Here is an 18,411-nt window from a genome sequence, read left to right as displayed (position 1 = left end):
TGGTCTCCCATCCAAGTACTAAGCAGGCCTTACCCTGCTTAACTTTGGGCATTTTCAGGGTAGTATACCATTAGGCCAACAAGGACATGAGATCCTGATCTTTGAGTAGCACCTATAATTTCATCAAAAACAAAGGTTAGTGCACATTTTTCTTTGAGTTGGGCTTGTAAATACGACATCTTACTCCGTAACAAAGTCAAGCATTAAAACTAAGAAAACACACTAACAATTTCCTTACTGCCAAAAGTGTTTATTGAATTTCATAAATTAACATTTGGTGGAGTCTACTTCTATCATCACACAAATGTATTTGCCCTTAGCTGAGAATGTGTATTTCTGGGTATTTCTACATTTGGGGCGAATAGTCTTAACTTGGCTGACAAATATGAAAATAATTAATCAAATATATGAATACATATACTGCGTGATATTGTACATGACTTTTCTTACCTGCTAGATGGCTATTTTTATGTCTAACTGCAGAATGTCCCGTTTTGCCTTAGAAGTTGCATCAAGTATTTTTGGTCTTGGTCTTAATAATGCCATTTTATGATATTTAGGACATTTTAATCATGACTGGAAAAATTAGTCAATGTTCTTTTTGTTTGTGCACATTTACGGTATGGTTTTAAAGTTACGAGTTGTTTGAAGACTACCATAGAAATCATCTTATTTTGTCAAAAAACACTGCTTTTTTGGCGTCGGTCGCTCGCTGCTGTTTAATTTATCATTGATGGATTGTAAATAAATTATTTTTATTCGCACATCTCTGCGTTACGCGTCCTTTTTACGGGTCTTATGGACAAATATATTAAATGACGTGAATTTCTAGTTCCGAAATAGATGTTTAAAACGTTCAATCTGTCTATTGTTTGCTAGTTTTACTACTATTTAGGGTTGGGGGGGAAAAAATCCAAAAAAAGACCTTGCTGATGATGGTCTTTCCTCTTCTTTGAAGAATCCCTCGTTTTTTCCAGCAGGAGCTCCAGACAAGTCATTCAATTTGAGCGCAACAGTCGTTAGTTTCTCCATCCACGTGTCCAAATAACTGAGGAAAAAAAATGGAACATCTTAAAAAGTAGCATCGGACGTCCCCGCAATTCGGAAACAGCCTTTCAAAATAAAAGCCTCACCGCTCTGTATACTACGAAGGACTGTTTTAGCACTCTATCTTGACGGTGCTCTATTGTTTCCCACAAAGTAGTGCTTTGGAGGAGGAATAAAAGAAATATGAAAGCACCAAAATAACGAGTGCATTTCAAAAGATCCTTTATTTTGGGAATCCATTTTGGTCCCACTTGAAAAGCCCCGGCCCAAAAATATTCCGTCAGTCACTTTGTGCGTCCGCTCAGAACATGACTTGCGCGCGAAAGTGCTTCTGCCTGGTGGTGTTGTGATTCATGCCCATCTTCAGCATCCACTTGGACTTCATCATCTGCACGAACTGCATGTCGCGACGGACGCCGCGCACTCCCACCGGACCTGAACACAATCCAAACCAAATGAGACGGGACCGCCAGCTAACGTTGGGCGCGGTGTCCGCGTTTCGGCGAAAACTTGGCTTACCCGCGTGGCCGGTCCATCCCAACGCTTTGTAATGACGCAGGACGCGTCCCACGGCGCGGGAGTCGCGGCTCGGGACCAGCGTCCGCTCGGTGCCGAAGCGCTGCTTGTAGTAGCGCATGAGGGAGCGGTGGCCCACCCGCGAGCCTGCAAGCGCACAAAAACAACAACTTGTTAACATCTATAAAATAAAGTAACAGGTTTGTCATGATCCAAGAGTACGTACAGTATTTTCTGGCACATTTGCCGCCTCCGCGTATAAGGCGTACTCTTAAAATTGCCTTAACATGGTTGAATTTTTAAATCTCTCTGGTATAAGACGCCATCTGATTCACAATTTTCCCCTCCATATTCGTGGACGTTTTTTCTTGAATTTCATTCAGACGTCACAATCAATTTTGTGAAGCATTTTATCGGTTTATCTTTTCACTATTTTGAAATAAATAACCATATCGGCCGCATCCGGCCGTGGATGTCAAGTCTAATTTATGCGCATATAAGCCATACCCTCGATTTAGTCATCATTTTTTGGGTACCAAATACACTGCATATGCGAGTAAATACAGTACTTGACGATTGAACTTTTTTGTTTAAAAAGTGTCTTTGGGTTTAACAAAGTTTGAATATGAACATTAGCCAGATGGAAGCCATCCAAACCATGGTTTTATCATTATTAAGTAGAAATAATTAAAAAATGTAAAAAATGCTGACTGACCTGACGGCAGCACCAGTTCCATGGTCTCATCGTCATACTGTACGTCCTTGTCGTCGGGAAGCTCGTCGTCGCCGTCATCGTCGCCGCCTCTGTCTGGGTAGCTGCTCCTGCACCGTCAAATTCTTAGCGTTATTAATATTCCACACATTCCAGAAGTGTGGACCCCCCAAAAAATGTTCATTTGCCAGACTGGACATCAACGGCAGCCAATAAATTAGCGAGCGACAAGACCATTTACCGACCTAAAGTCGTAAAAGTCGGCGAACTCCAGCGCGGCATCCCCGTCCGTGAAGAGCTTGCGGTGACTCTTGTCGTCCATGTGAGCGCGCACGGCTTGGGTGGAGTAGAAGGAGCGCCCCTTCTGGTTGCACCACAGACACACGTTGCCCGCTCCCACCTTTTCGCCTGCCGGAAAAGCGTCGTCAAAAGAGTTAGAATTGGGTCATTTGACGGCGGTGGCGGTGGGCGGGACCAACCCAGGTAGCGGATTAGCCCCTGGAGGTCGGCTAGGTACGGCAGGTCCGGGATGAAGAAGCCGTGGACGCGCGTCATGTGGGCCACGTTGCGCACCAGCGTCTTGGAGCGTTGTGTGCAGAACAGGCACTCGGTGACGGGGATGGAGCCGGGGAGGGCGGAGCTCTGCCCCTTGCCGTCGCCTTCCCCTTTCTCCTCCTCTTCATCCTCATCCATGTTCTCCTCCTCCTCCTCCTCCTCCTCCTCCTCCTCCTCCTCCAACTCCTCCTCCTCTTCGTCATTGTCATCATCGTCCATGTCCTCCCACTCCCCTGGAAGCACAATGCGACACGCCACAATAACAACTGGACTTTTACATTCAGGGTGATATGATGCATTCTTGGCCGCCATTGACGGACATGGACGTCCGATGCATTCTGACTGGGAGGGCCCAGTGAACAAAGTGCTCTGGATTCTTACAAGTATTAAAAGCCAAGAAACCGCGAATGATCAACAATGCATTCTTTCTTAAATAAATGAAAAATATACAAATAATATTTTAACCGGGGAAACAGCCTTTTCAGAAAGTCAAGAAAATGATAGCTTCATTTTTCACATTGGACTAATAAAAGTTAATTCACGAGAAAAATGTCAACGCCATTTGTTCATGACCTTATTTTGTACTAAATTGCAAAAAAAGTTTTTCCTAACCATTTTAAACGGCATTACGGTTGGATAGCTTTGTTCAAATTGGGACAAAAAGACATTTGGATGTGCTATTTTCCCTTCTCTAATACATTTCCGAGGTATCGGATCAAGACCGAATTTGACTTGCGTGCAAAAATATGCCATGGAGACATCCCTAATTTGGACAAAAACGGCATTCCGGCCAATCGGAATTGGAAAGGTTTTACCTTCCTCCTCCTCCTCTTTTTCTTCTTTTTCTTCGTCTTCTTCGCGCTGCCTGCGCTTAGCCTGTTCTTCCAGCCATACTTGGCGTGGAGGTTTTTCCGGCATGCTCTTCAATGGCGGCGGCGGCGCCCCCGCCTCGTCCCCGCCCCCCTCGGGCGGCTCTTCCCTTCGTCCGCCCCCCAGGGCCCGGCGCAGAGCGGCGTTCCTGGCGTCCCTGTCGGCCTTGTCGTCGGCGCCGAGACCTTTTTCCAAATTCTTGCGGTTGATTTCTTCCACCCGTCGGCGCTCGGTCGCCAGGTGACGCTGAGAGCGCAGGTGGTCGTTGAAGGCGTTGGCGCTGGAGAACTTCTTGCGGCAGAGGGCGCAGACCTCGCCGGCGGCCTGGCGCACGCCGTCCTCGCCGACCCCGCGCTGCGAGAGGACGCGCGCCCGGAAGTCGTCGGCATTGACGGGCGGCATGTCGGCCACCTTTCGCTTCAGGTTGTAGCGGTGCCAGTCGCTCTTGTAGTGGGCCCGCTGAAGATCGCCGTCGGCGAACGCCACGCGGCAGCTGATGCAGGTGTAAGACGACATGGCGGCCTGAAAATAGAAACGGAAAGATTTTTTTTCTAAATTCTCGCCCACAACCCAAAAAATTCAACAAAAGATGACAATTTTTGCAGTCTGTTAGCTCGCATGCTATCCATAGGCATATGTTGTCATGTCCCGGCATTACGTCAACTTGCTAGCACAGCACTAGAAAAGTAGACACGATCCATTCTGATTTTGACATCACAACCAGAATTGCTAATGGGAAAAGTGGGGATTCTCTGATACACTGTTTAGGATGGAATAACTATAAGATGGTGAAAAATAGTCAGAATTGAGTGCCAAATTTCTGTCCACGAGTATGATGACAGCAGTGCAGTCATTTTTTTCCTTTCTCACCAATTCATAGCAGTTCATTCATTAGCTACCATTGACCACGATATGCGTGTAATGTTTGAACTGGGAGGGATGGCAGCGAAGGTACAATGGTTCAGAGTTCCAACGGATTGGACGTCTAATAGTAACAAACTAATTTCAATTCACAGCGGGATAAAAAAGCCAAATTATTGGGCGTCTATTGTCGTCAACGAGTGAATTTATGATGCAACATTAGATTCGAGCTAATAGTGGTAAGGTAATTGACGTGTTTCCTTAGGTTGAGTGACGTAAGTGGTAATATGTCAAAGTTAATGTGTGCTCAATGAAAAAATGATTTTTTTACGCTCGTCTACCCACTTGAATGGCTCCGGATGAGTTGTGGAAAAAATTAATCATACCTAAAATGCTTTGATTAACTTCCCCGAATGTATTGTTGGTAAATGTATTATTATGGCAGCAAGATATATAGCTAGTGTGTTTTATTTGCCAATTTAAAATGGTTTAAATGCGCACACGCACGTTTGGATCGTTAGCTTAGCATTGCACGGGACGTCAACATATCAAAAGAATCCCAAACAAAAGCGGTTAATTGATATTTAGCCTCGTTTTATAGTCATATTATAACATATTTTCGGTTCATACTTACTTGGGGCGTGGGGCGTTGACGTAAAAGGTGAAGCTTGCTGAAATAACGAATTTACGCGTGGCAGTATCGTACTATGTAACCCTTCAACTTCTTCTTCTTCTTCGTTGATTTCAAATGTTGACAGCGCCGAAAGTGGTGGGAGAAGGAATTGCAATATTAGATAGCAAACATCTAGTGAAGTGAAGTCAACTGTGCTCCACAGCAAGTTATTTTATCATGGGTAAAATTAGGTATTTTTTGTATCAAAGTAAGAAAAATATACTATTTCACTCTTAAACCATAGTAATTCATTCATTTTCCGATATGATAATCCTTACAAGGGTCGATAAAATAAAGAAAAGCATGACAAAACGCGTACATTTGGTTGATACGTTTATTTTCTCCATGTTAGCACATAAATTTATATACATATTGCTAGCTAGAGCGTAAAAACCCAAACGTCATTATCGAGCATGCGAGCTCTGCGACAGGAAGTGACGACGCAACTGGTAACATTTTTGCCCCGATATGATGATCTTTTTTCTTTTTTGAGGCAAAAACAAATATTGTTGTTTGCGTTTGTGTTTACGAGAACTCAGTGGAACAAAAAAAACAAAACTAGCCATGCACATACGCACTGGAATGAAATTTACTGGCTGTTAATTTTGAAAAAAAAAAGAATTCGCTTTTTTTTAATAAAGGTGATTTTTTTGTGAGTGAATCTTTGCCACTGAAACAAAAAGTTAAAAATCGTTTCATGGATCACAAAGTGCTATTGTAAAAAAAATGGACACAAAGTGGGGAATGTTTTTTTTTCTTAGAAAAAAGTTGTTATTTTTTGTTGAGAATTTACGGCAACAAATTTTAATTTTTATGGTAACGATGATGTGAAGAAAAATAAGTCCATCTTGTTTAAAGAGAGGAAAACAAGTTTATCCTCCTTTTAGGCCACGCCTTTTTGTCATCTCATTCCATATCTATCCGCATTTATTTTAATTTTCTTAACCCTCTTGATGCCTAAATTTAATAAACATGTAACAAATATACATCAAGCATTGCGGGAATACATAAAAATAATATTCGACAAACCACTAAATGTAGAAAAATCTAAATTTTAAAATGAAGAAACACTCAAAGAAGACCATCATTAAAATAAGGAATACAAAATTATAAAAAAATTCACCAAAATGTATAAATAAGTTTGTTTATGATGTTCGACTGCTCATAATAAAACAAAACAAAAAGGTGTAAACATATTTTTTATGATGAAAGATAGGAATTTAATCTTTCATGTTGTAAATGATTTAGAGATGTAACCATAAAAAAACAATATTCTGCGGACGAGGGTTGTAGGGGGTGCTGGAGCCAATCCCAGTCAAGTTCAATCGCAGATATTGATAATTTTTTAATCAGTCACATTTGTTCTATTTGTAACTTCAAATCAAAGAAAAATGAATACAAAAATATACCTTTCACTTAAAAACGTAAAAAAAGGGGAATTTAAAATGAGAAAAGTTTTTAAATGTATTTTGTGGGGGTGCCGGAGCTACGCTAAGCTACCTATAGATGGCATACGAGGTATAGTCGCAACTGATTTTTCATTTTAAAATGTTTTAACTCATTTCCTATATACATATAAATTTATATATACACATACACACTTTTTTATTATATATATGATTTTTTAATGACTATTTTAATGTCCTTACATATTCCCGCAATGCATTTTGACGTTTACGTGATCAGTTTAAATTGAGGCATCCGAGGTTTGAATCCCGTTCCCAGATTTAGTGGATTAAAAAGACAATCAAGGTGCACGAAAATTGAGACGATTTGTGTATTATGTACAAATGAGCCATAAAAATAGACATTTCCAACTCAATGAAGTAGTGTTCAGAAGTCAGAAGAACAATGTGCAGAATGATTGAAAAGTGGAAGGAAAGTTGCTTTAGTCAGCGTTGATGCTGCGACCCTGTCACCAATAATAAATCACCTCCAATGGGCTTCATTTTCTATTTTATATCATTATTTTTTTGGCCGGTTTAGGTAGGAAGAAATGAAAGATTGATTTGCTAAAAAAAATTGGTTAAAAAAAAGTTACGCGTGCGTCCTCATCAGTCATCCGGTCATTGTCGTCTTTTTCACATTATTTTTTTTCCCCCAAATCGCCGCATGCTCGTTGGGCTTTTCACCCGTTCGCTGCCATTGACGGCGGTCCATGTCAAATCTGCGTGAACTGGGAGGGTTGGCTTCGACAGAGAAAGACGGTCATCCGTGATTGGCCACGATAGATGCTCGAAATGCGAGTCTGAACGTATTGGACGTCGATGGCTGTCAAATTTTTAAGTGTTTACCAATTAAAAAACAAACAAACAGTAACGAACCCTGCACAAAAAAAGTAAATACGCCTTTAAAAAAATATGTTTTTAGCTCGAAATGCGAGTCCCAACAGATTGGACGTCTATGGCTGTCAAATTTTTAAGTGTTTACCAATTAAAAAACAAATTAACGGTAACGAACTCTGCACAAAAAAACTAAATACGCCTTTAAATGTTTTTTTTTTAAATTTCGAAAACCATCTTTCAAGAACAAAAAGGGCAAAAAAGTCTAATTTAAATGTCCACTTATTTAAATTTTACTTTGATAAAATAAGGCAAAAAAACGATTTCTGTATTATAAGCAGTGATTAAAAAGCCAAACTCATTTCTGGAATAAAACAATTCTCTTTCAAATTAGACGCCTATCGCTATCAATGGCAGTGAAGGAGTTAACCCCCCCAAATAATATTTTAAAAAACAGGTTAAATGTTTACGAATTCCGCACACGCTTAAATAACATTTTGTGACACAAGACGAGTCGCTGCCACTAAATTAAAAACAGCGTTAAATAATAAAAAGAAAGAAAAAGAGGGTGTGAAAAATAAAAACCTATAAAAAAAAAAAGAAAAAGAGAAAGAGAGGAGCCACAAAGAAAGGCCAGCTTGAAGACACTGACTGACTGACTGACAGGTGTAAGGAGGCGGGGCCACGTTGTTCATCTCTTCCTGCGACAGGTGCGCTTGTGGTCGGCGTGCCAGTGCTCCTGCTGGCACTTGATGGAACAGTACGACGTGTTCCAGCAGCAATGGTACATGGCCTCCTCCTCGCAGTTGTAACACTTTGGAGGAAAACCACAAGCTAGCAAAGGCAAACCAAATAAGCTAACTGGCTAGCCAGTTAGCTTGCTGCTAGCCACTCACCCACTGCTTCTTCTTGGTCTGCGAGACCAACTGTTTGTGCTGGGCCACCAGCTTCTTGACTTCGTCCACCAGCTCCTCCTTGCACTTGTCCTTCACTTGCTTGCACTTGCGCTCCATCTCGGCCTGAGCGCCGCCCAGCGCTTTGCTCACCGCCTGCTGCTTCTCCTCCTCCATCTCGCCGCGAAGCTGGCATGACACGGCGACATGTTTTTTTTTGTGTCAAAAAATTATGAAAAAGTGAATTTGCGATAAGTGAAGTCGCGATAATTGAAACTGAACGCCTTTTGATGGTTGCTAACCGTTAAGCTAAATCACAGGTGTCAAAGTGGCGGCCCGGGGGCCAGATCTGGCACGCCACATCATTTTGTGCGGCCCGAGAAAGTCAATCATGAGTGCCGAGTTTCTATTTTAGGATCAAATTAAAATGAAGAGTATAGATGTATATTAAATTTCCTGATTTTCCCCCTTTTAAATCAATAATTGTATTTTTTTACTCCATTTTTTCTGTGTTTTTAGTTCAAAAATCATTTGGTAAAATCTAAAAATATATTAAAAAAGCTCAAATAAACATTGTTTTAGATCTAAAAGAAAAACTGAATATTCAGGGACTTTAATCCAGTTCTTTTAATCCATTTATTTTAAAAAAATCTAAATATTATATCTACAATGGTCTGGCCCACGTGAAATCAAGTTGACGTTAAAGCGGCCCGCGAACCAACCCGAGTCTGACACACTTGTGGTAAGCTAAAGTGTGGTGGTTGAGCTGAGTTCCGAACGCACCAATAAGAGCGTCGCGTGTTCGCGACACTACTTTGAGCGCCGCTACGTCGGCCAATGGGAGCCTCGCGTTGGCACATCAGTGGCGCCGATGCTAACTCTAGCTATGGTGTCTCTACCAATGGCAGCCTCCTGTCGGCAATTTAGTGACGCCGGCGCTAACGCTAGCGCCGCTAAATCGACCAATGGTCCTCATAAATTTTACGATTAGAATTAAGTGCAATAAGTATCTAAAAAGTGTAAAAATGGCAAAAACAACCTTTAAAAGCCTTAAAAACCTTCATAGGAATTGTTTACGGCTGTGGGTTAGTGTGTAAAAAAAGGGGGTGGGGCTCACTCAGACCTTCTCCAGAGCTTCTCGGACCACGCGCTCCGTCTCCCGTTTGTTGTCGGCCTTCATCATCTCCTTCACGTCGTTGAAGACCTTGGTGTACTTCTCGTGGCACATGTTCTGGCAGGTAGCGGCGGCGTCCGAGGCCGTCTGGGTGGCGCGGTGGAGCGTGCGGGGCGACCCGCCGCCGGCCTTCTTGGTCTGCGTCGACACCGACTGCTTCTCGGGGGCCGGCGGCGGGCACGACGCCGCGATCTCCTGGCTGGAGCTCACCGCCTCCATCTCGGGCTCGGGGTCCTGAGAAGAAAATAGCGTCACGCTAACCATTTCAATCAAACAATTTCCCCATCCGATTCGACGGTCAGAATTATTTGGGAGCATTCCCAGGTCACTTCCTGTGGCATTTGGGTCCTTCCTGGTGTATTTGATGGCGTACCGGGGTCACTTCCTGTTGATTTGAGGGCCTTTGTGGGGCGCTTTATCATGATTTTGGTTTGTTTGTTCAGTTTTGTGACTTTAGGGCACATGTGTCAAAGTGGCAGCCCGGGGGCCAAATATGGCCCCCGGGCCGCATCATTTTGTGTGGCCCCGGGAAAGTAAATCATGAGTGCCGATTTTCTGTTTTAGGATCAAGTATAGATGTATATTAAATTTCCTGATTTTCCCCCCTTTTAAATCAAAAATTGTCATTTTTTAATCCATTTTTTCTGTGTTTTTAGTTCAAAAATCATTTTGTAAAATCTAAAAATATATAAAAAAAACTAAAATAAACATTGTTTTAGATCTATAAAAAAACTGAATATTCAGGGCTTTTAATCCATTAATAAAAAAATAAAAAATATATAAATATTAAATGGTCCGGCCCACGTGAAATGAAGTTGACGTTAAAGCAGCCCGCGAACTAACCCGAGTCTGACACCCTTGCTTTTGGGGGATTCTGGGATCACTTCCTGTACGTTTGAGATCATTGCTCGCTTCCTGTTGATTCCCGGGTCACTTCCTGTTGCCCTTTGTGCCACTTCCGGTAAATTTCAGAGCAATTTCGGGTCTCTTCCTGATTATTAGTCACTTTCTCTTGACTTTGGGGCATTTTGGGGTGACTTCTTGTTCATTTCAAGTTACTTTTTGTCAGTTCCGGGGATTTGCGGGAGGCGGCCAAACTTACGCTGGCTTCTTCTTTAAGCTCCGCCTGTTGAGCGCGGCGGATTTTCTTGGCTTTGGGCTCCTGGCTGCCTTTCATCTGCCGACAGAAAAGGACGCCACGTTACGTCAAAATCTTACGTGTCCGTGTTTACAATGAATCTTGTGTTAAATATTTTATTAAAATGTTTAAAATTTGAGATGAATTGTAAGTTATAAAACTATTAAAGAAGATGACGAAGGGCAACCAATAGAAACATTAAACTAATTTGGCTGCCACTGACGGCGCTAGACGTCCAATTCATTTTGACTGGGAGGGGCAAATAGAGGAATGTTAGTTGAAAATGAATCATTTTGGCTTAATTAACGAGCGTGGCGGACGAGTTAAGACACCGACCTGTCGGACTTGCTCGTTGCTGGTGGACGAAATGCCGGACTCGGCTTCTTCGCTCCTCTCCGCCCGCTTGGACGCTTGCGTCCTCTCGGAGGCGTCCGAGATCTGCGCCTTCTCCGTCTTGTCCGTCCGCTGGTCGGCGTCCTTCTGGATCTTTCGCGGGCCGGGAAGGCGACCCTGCCCACCGCCGCCGGCGCCATCGTCGTCTTGGTCGCGTTCGTCGTCGTCTTGGTCGCGGCGGTGTTGGTCTTCGTCTTCCTCCGGCTTGATCTTCCACGAGCGTCCTTCCTTGGAGTAGCGCTGGTAGACCTCCAGTTCGTCGCAGGCTTTCTTCCAGCCGGTGCTCCGCTTCACCTGCAGCTTCTGGACGCTCACTTTGATGTCCTGGATGTTGTCGGAGGGAATCCACGCCCTGAGGAACGCCGCACACACGTGAGCCACTTGGTCATCTTAAACGACCCAAAATGAAGGGTGTAAACAAACAGTCAACAGAACAGAAAGTGAGCCGAAAATTCCCTTGAACCAACATGAAATGATACAAAAGGTCCAGACAGTGAGCCAAAATCAACAGGAAGTTATCCAAAATATCCAGGAAGTAACCCAAAATCAACAGGAAGGGGCCTGAAAATGCCAGCAGATCAGCTTGAGGAACAGGAAGTGGCTAGCAAAAAGCCTAGAATCAACAAATCTTTTCAAAATCAGCAGGAAGTGGCCCTGAAATGATCTAGAATCAACAGGAAGTCACCCCAAATTTACAGGAAGTGACCAACCAACCAACTAATAAAAAAAAATTCTGGAAAATGTCCTAGAATCGACTGGAAAGGATTCCAAATTTACAGGAAATAAACAAATGAACTCATTGGCGGTCCCTCCCAGTCCTAAATCAATTGGACGTTTAGTCCTTTTTGTCGTCCGTGACGACAAGAAAAATGCAAAACCAAAACAATGCCCCGTTAAAATCCAATTTACCCCACGAGCACAAGTTCCTGACATTTTTAGCATTGATACTTCTCAATACTCTCGAGGACTGGGCGGGACTTTTGGGCGTTTAACCCCGCCTTAAAGGTCTCCCATCTATACCAGGCAAACATCTGGGCGAACTCTGACCTTTGGTGCTGGTGGCCGAAGAAGCGGACGTCCACCTGGTTGTCTTCCCTCTGCAGAACTTTGGCCGGCCAGTAGCCGAAACCTTTCATTTTGGCCCAAACCAGATCGTGGCTCGGACTCTGTGGACAATAAAATAAAAATAAGTTACGAAATGACGTCCCTGGCGCATGCGTGGACGCCCCGGGCGGGTTTGGACTCACGCAAGGGTAGCAGAACCAGTTGTCGGGGCGGGCGTTGGACAGGTAGAAACAGTTCTTACACAGCAACAACTCGTTCAACTGGAAGAAGAGAAGAAGAAGATAGAGACGCCATCGCTGGCTCAAAACCAATCGGGTTCGAGTACCTCGTGACAGGTGTCGCTGAACAGAAGACGGGCCATCTCCGCCTGGTCGCTGTGAACTGGCCCAAAAAAACATCTTTCAATACATAATAATCTCTGAAATATTAGATTAGAACTTTATTTCATCCCGTATTTGGGAAATTTCTTGGTTGCAGTAGCAAGACAGACACAAGAAACACAAGACATTGTAGACCTAGGTAAGAAATGGGGGGTTATGTAGACCAGACATGGTACTAAATGTCTTTTGTCCACCCAATTTATATGGGGCTACTGCAACACTATAATCATAATAAATCCCCCCGGTAGCTCTGTCCACTCTTCCTCGTTTTGTGTTTTTGCTGCTTTTCTGTCTTAATGATTTGATTTGGTGATTCTCAATAATCCCATTTACTTTGATTTGCTTTGTACTTCGTGCTTTTGCTTTGTTGTTCTGTCTAATCACCCTCTTGCTACTGTCACAATGAAATTTCCCGAATACGGGATGAATAAAGTTATCCAATCCAATCCAGTCCAAAAATAAATTTTCCAAGTGAAGCTCTAAATCTTGTTCTACTCGTATAATGACGATAAAAGCGTGGATTCCTTTAATTGCGAAAAAAGTCAAAGAGCCACCCACCTCCGTACAAGATGGCCGTGTTGTGAACGATGAGCTGGACGTCGGCTTTGAACTCCTCAAAGTTCTTGTACTTGCCCTCGGTGAGATTCTGCGGGCCGAAGGAGAGGAGGGGTCAACCCAATCCAAACCCCCTGACCCCCGAGTCTAGATGTCCCGATGGGCGGCGTGCGCCAGCGAGGGTCACCTCTTGGATGTCGCCCACGTCCAGCGCCGTGTGGACGAGCCGCCTGTACATGGGATGTTTGGTTTCTTTGCCTTTCTTGTTCAGGTCCACGGCCTGCCAAGAGCGCATGGAGAAATTACCATGGATAAAGTAACATGGATAAATCATTTCCTTATCATTATCTCTCATTTTTGTGTGTTTCCTCGCATCTTTCATACAAAATTGGGACACTTTGACCCATTTAAAAAAGGGATGAGTTGGTAATTGTGTGAGGACTGTGGAACCAAAGATAATTTACATATAAAGTACACCTCTACTTACGAAATTTTCAAGTAACAAAAAAAGTTCTGGAACCAGTTAATTTCGTAAGTAGATGTACGATTCTATTAATATAAACGGATTCTTTTACATGTACATATGAAATGCAGAGCTAAATTGGTAATTGTGTGAGGACCGTGGAACCAATGAGAGAATTTACATATAAAGTACACCTCCACTTACGAAATTTTCAAGTCACGAAAAAAGTTCCGGAACCAGTTAATTTCGTAAGTAGAGGTACGACTGAATTAATATAAACGGATTCGTTTACATGTACATATGAAATGCAGAGCTAACCGTAAAATTAAAATATGTGGGTGGTTTCATTTTGATTGCACGTAATGTGGGCGTGTTGTAATCGTGCTTGGACGCACGAGAGCGCTGTTTGACAGCATATGCTAAATTGGAAACGACGCAAGTCGAGTTCTTAACCCGGGGCGATAGAAAAATCAATTTCTCACCCTCTCTTTCATCCGCTGGACGATATAGCACAGGTATTTGCACATCTCCTGTTTGCTGAGGTTCTTCTTTTTACTCCCCTGCGTGCGGGAGGACACAGTGTGAGCGGCGCAGCTCGGCGAGGGAAAGTCGGACGACGGACGGACGACGGACGGACGACGGGCGACCCACCCTGCAGAAGACGCATTGCCAGTGGGAGCCGGCGTCGCGGGGCCGCCCGTCCTCCGCCAGACACTTGAGGTGAAAGACGCGGAAGCAGTTGTCGCAGGGCAGCACGTCGCCCGGCAGGTGGCACTGGAAGCAGTACCAGTCGTGACTCTCGGCTTCCCACTCCGGAGGAGGACACGCGGGGGAGCACACGTTGGCATCGCTCTGCTCCCCCTCCTGGCAGCACGGGAGGAATGCACAAATCACGGTTAAATACAGTCATACCTCGACTTACAAATGCCTCTAGGTATGACATTTTTATATGCAAATGAGTGACTCGAGATATGGTGGAACTACTTTTTTTTTTTTTTTAAACAGCTTTTTTTCTTACATTTTTCAATGAAAAAAACTTTTTAATCTGTTTTACATATATTAAATGAAATATATATAGAGAAGTCCTTTTTTAATCTCTTTTAAAATGTGTTCTAGTGGAATATATAACTACATGTGAAGCAATAAAAAAAATGATGGGTGGACTATGCAAACAATAATTTACAGCAGCCCTAGTTGTGTCGCAGTCACAGATTTGTTGACTTTGTGTACAAACTTAAATTTGATGCACGTTAACTTCTTTTGAATAAAAAGGAGCACCAATTGTGTCTAATGTTCCAGGTTTTTTTCTTGTTTGTGTGGTACATCGCCGCCAAAATGTGTGACTACGCGACACCCGGCGCTTTTGTGTTAGTGGCGCTAATGGGGGATGGTAAGAATAAAAATTAAAAAATAAAATAAAACAAAAAAGAAGCAAATACGTACCTTGCTTCCCTCTGCTTGAGGTTCCTGTGATGACAATGAATCAAAGAGAAAGTCTTTAACTCATTCACTGCCATTGACAGCGATAGACATCAAATCCATTTTGGGCGAATATACGCCAAAACACGCAAAAAAAGCCTCATTTTTTTTAGGCACTTAAGAGTAAATATTAGCTCATTATTTATTGAAAAACACAATGGAAGAGTTAATATTCTCTTTATTAAATTGTAGCTATGTTTTTATCCTTTTGAACTGGTTTTAATTCGAAAAATCATGTTTTTTATTATCTATTATTTGCAATATTTTGCATATAAAAATATGTGTGGGTTAATCTTAGTTCTAATTTTTACATTTGTAATAAAACAAAAAATGTAGAAAATCTAATATTCTATTCCAACCAAATATTTTAATACTAAAAATGTATATAATGTAAATAGTTTCAGTCTAATATTACCGGATAAATATTCTCTTTTTTATCTGACTTTATTTTCTTTTTTTAATTGACTAAGAAAAAAATGAAAAACTGGGAAAAAAACAAGTGCATGTATTTTCCGCACTATAAGGCGCACCTTCAATGAATGGACTCGTAAAATCTGATTCATATATAAGGCCCTCCGGATTATAAAACGTAGTAGTAGTAGTAGAGGATCGTGTTATATATCCACTAGATGCCGCCCTGCCGACTTTTGGTAAAATTGAAAAAGTTTGCGGGGACTCACCATCTCGTCCCCGGGCAGCCAGTATCCCTCCTGCTCGATGCCCGCCTTGGAGCCCTTGCAGCCCACCGTCAGCGTCTCCACCACCAAGCCGTCCTTGACGGCCAGGCCCAGCTGGCGGGCCGTCTCCTTCGGGTGCATGCCAAAAACGCGGCTAAGGTACCTAGCGGCGGCGGCGGGAGCCAAACGGATAAAAATGACCACGGAATCTTGACTTTTCGTCAATACTGCGCGGGGGTCGTCTTACTTGGAAATGCGGTCCATGTTGGCGATTTGCTTTTGGTTGCGGATGACCTCGATGGCCGCCCAAACATACTGGACCGCCTTGGGGTCAGCCAACCTCTTCTTCTCCACGCGGGACATCACTTCCTTATTCATCTCAACTGTAAAGACGACAATGACACATAAAATGGATCTTTACTCAAAAAATAAGCCGATTGGATCCCCATGCGAGTAAAGCATACAAGACAATTGGAAATAGCAGCGCGTATAATGCATGCAAAACATTCCTTCATTTTCTGCTTACGTTTACATGGGCCGTGAGGGGTGCCGGAGCACGACCCATGGCCCTATGGGCACCAGGCGGGGAATTCCGTGAATTGGTTGCCAGCCAATCGCGGGGCCCGGGGAGATGGATAACCAATAATAGTTGGAGGCAATTTATAGGGGTACACTAGAGTTGACATTTGTGGCAGGTCAATTTGGTGCATGTAGCTATGCTTTAAATCGTATTATTTTTCACCAAAAATACAAAAATATACATATATCCTGGCATGCAACAGATTGGCAAACGGTTCAGGGTAAATTCAACTAGTTAGTTGTGATACACTCCAGCACCCCTACGACCCTCGTGAGATGGACGTATATTATGGCATGTGAATATTATCACGATATTCATATTAAATGACCCGTATCGTGATCATATTTTTGCCACAGCACTAAGGGCGTGTTTTGCATGCAAATTTGGGCGGCGATATTCGGGTTACATCACGACAATTATCATCTGAGCCTGGTGATATTCTATTAAATAGTTGTTATGGAAAATATTCGGCGTTCGAATGAGTGGCTTCTGCTTAAAAGACAGAACCAAACCAGGAAGACAAACACACACGCAGGCCACGAATACTGCAGCACGCACGAGACAGGCGGCTAGCAGCTAGCTAGCACGCTACCTAGCTGACGTGCGACACCATTTGCTTGAACAAAACAGTTCAATGGCGTCCCAACTTAATACATTTGAACATTTATTTATCTCGCGTGTGAATTTAGCTCCCCGCTAGACAAACACCGACGAGCTAGTTCCGTTCGGTACGCTAAAATGTAGCATTGCTACGTCTAGCTAGCCAGCACGAATAGAGACTACAAATATGTGTATAATTACAAACAAAAGACAATGTGTGACCTTTTAAACTATGCTTTTCTTTGTATTTTGGTGGGGGCGTAATGTGGTTAAGCGGTTGTTAATTGAGACAGACAGGCTGGTCTGTCGGGTTTGTTTTGAAGGGCGCCATATTGAGTTAGCCGCCGAGCACTTCACGTCGCCGGCCAGTCGAGAGGAGCCGTCGCGTCGTCCCCTCGTCTGCCGATAGAAGCCCGCTGGGAGCGCGACTCACCTCCGGGCACGAAGTCGCCAGCACACGGGCGAGGCGACGACGAGGATCCACGCGGTTTTCACACCCGTTGCGGGCGAGGCGGGGCGGCTTTGCGTGTCTAGCCGACCGCTGGGGAGCGGAGCGCGCTTGGGAGGTAAACACAGCGACGGGCGGATGCGCTCGTTGCAGCCCTAGTGGCGAAAATTGGAACTGCACCAGCGGGGAGGGGGCGGGCCTTTTTCTTTTTCCCCCAAACATTGTTTATATTTTTTTCAAGGGCAGTGGACAGCTATTCAAAATTCCATTATGTAAAACTTTAATATTACATTTTTTTTTAAATTATTAAACATCATCTTAAATATATTTGTATTACTCATTGTTGTGTTTGATATAGAATTATAAATAAATGTATAAATTATACAATATTGGTTCAAGTAAATCAATGACATTAAAATTAATAAAGGAAAAAAAATATAATTTGCATTTTCTCCTGCAGTAGTGCTTAAATTTCTTGTGCCATTGACGGCAGTGGACGTCCAATCCGTTTTTGACTGTCTATATATATGTTGATTCATTTTATGCACCGCTTATCCTCACAATGGCGGCAGGGGTGCTGGAGTCGACCTCAGCTAACTGTGAGCACCCAAAATTGGTTGATTTCCTCGATATTCATATATTTTTCTTCCGTCTGTCCTCCCTTTTTTTGCTCCAGCCTCCTTCTTCTTTCCCTTCTTTTGCACAGGCAAGAAAACAAAGAGTGACAGAAAACAGCATGAAAAATTGCAACGTTTTAATCATGTGTCGGCATAAAAAAAAATACAAAACAGAAAAAGACGAATGGCGGCCGGGGTTGGGGGGAGGTCAAAGGTCACACCAAAATAGAAGGCTACAAAGGGCAGGCTCGTCGTCGAGGCGCGACGAGAGAATCCGGCATCAAGCCTGTTTTGGGAGCAGTGGGGATCAATGGTAGAGCAGACAAAGAGGTTCTGGGTTCGATTCCCCACCCTGGTGACCTTGTCTAGGGATCCTCGAGCTAAATATCACGTTGTTCCCGATGCTGTGTCATCAGTAACGAAATATGGATTT

At 43.3% G+C, this 18,411-nt stretch overlaps 2 protein-coding genes across 3 annotated transcripts; both read right to left on the bottom strand.

Moving 5' to 3' along the window:
* Positions 1-1,252: 1,252 nt before the first annotated feature.
* On the bottom strand, positions 1,253-5,344 carry znf622 (zinc finger protein 622). The gene is made up of 7 exons (XM_077616077.1): positions 5,196-5,344; positions 3,646-4,222; positions 2,755-3,063; positions 2,521-2,683; positions 2,279-2,385; positions 1,567-1,710; positions 1,253-1,482 (listed from the first exon to the last, which is right to left on the bottom strand). Exons 2-7 carry the CDS (start codon positions 4,214-4,216, stop codon positions 1,349-1,351), a joined length of 1,428 nt encoding a protein of 475 aa, XP_077472203.1. The 5' UTR covers positions 4,217-4,222; positions 5,196-5,344; the 3' UTR covers positions 1,253-1,348.
* Positions 5,345-5,554: 210 nt separating this feature from the next.
* zmynd11 (zinc finger, MYND-type containing 11) lies at positions 5,555-17,514 on the bottom strand. Of its 2 annotated transcripts, XM_077615607.1 has the most exons (16): positions 17,347-17,514; positions 15,981-16,116; positions 15,737-15,896; positions 15,021-15,044; positions 14,229-14,441; positions 14,060-14,137; positions 13,302-13,394; positions 13,118-13,205; positions 12,505-12,560; positions 12,362-12,439; positions 12,162-12,280; positions 11,058-11,466; positions 10,686-10,760; positions 9,533-9,817; positions 8,413-8,598; positions 5,555-8,330 (listed from the first exon to the last, which is right to left on the bottom strand). In XM_077615607.1, the coding sequence occupies exons 2-16, from the start codon at positions 16,109-16,111 to the stop codon at positions 8,208-8,210; spliced, it is 2,118 nt and encodes a 705-aa protein (XP_077471733.1). In that variant the 5' UTR covers positions 16,112-16,116; positions 17,347-17,514; the 3' UTR covers positions 5,555-8,207. The 2 variants fall into 2 exon arrangements, with proteins under 2 accessions (XP_077471733.1, XP_077471734.1); XM_077615608.1 differs by lacking the exon at positions 15,021-15,044.
* Between the last annotated feature and the right edge of the window lie 897 nt (positions 17,515-18,411).

This window comes from Stigmatopora argus, chromosome 12 (genome assembly GCF_051989625.1).
Source record: "Stigmatopora argus isolate UIUO_Sarg chromosome 12, RoL_Sarg_1.0, whole genome shotgun sequence".
Classification (NCBI taxonomy): Eukaryota; Metazoa; Chordata; class Actinopteri; order Syngnathiformes; family Syngnathidae; genus Stigmatopora; species Stigmatopora argus.
This window is presented reverse-complemented; position numbering and strand designations above follow the sequence as displayed.

What these genes read in the sequence shown, in the direction of transcription:
- znf622 (XM_077616077.1), bottom strand. Translation starts at nt 4,216, where the DNA reads ATGTCGTCTTACACCTGCATCAGCTGCCGCGTGGCGTTCGCCGACGGC. An exon ending in GGAACTGGTGCTGCCGTCAG is followed by an intron (nt 1,711 to 2,278) that starts GTCAGTCAGCAT and finishes GTGCGCTTGCAG; the next exon opens with GCTCGCGGGTGGGCCACCGC. An exon ending in GGGATGGACCGGCCACGCGG is followed by an intron (nt 1,483 to 1,566) that starts GTAAGCCAAGTT and finishes GATTGTGTTCAG; the next exon opens with GTCCGGTGGGAGTGCGCGGC.
- zmynd11 (XM_077615607.1), bottom strand. Translation starts at nt 16,111, where the DNA reads ATGAATAAGGAAGTGATGTCCCGCGTGGAGAAGAAGAGGTTGGCTGAC. An exon ending in AGCTTAAAGAAGAAGCCAGC is followed by an intron (nt 9,818 to 10,685) that starts GTAAGTTTGGCC and finishes TTTTCTTCTCAG; the next exon opens with GACCCCGAGCCCGAGATGGA. An exon ending in AGACCAAGAAGAAGCAGTGG is followed by an intron (nt 8,331 to 8,412) that starts GTGAGTGGCTAG and finishes TTTCCTCCAAAG; the next exon opens with TGTTACAACTGCGAGGAGGA.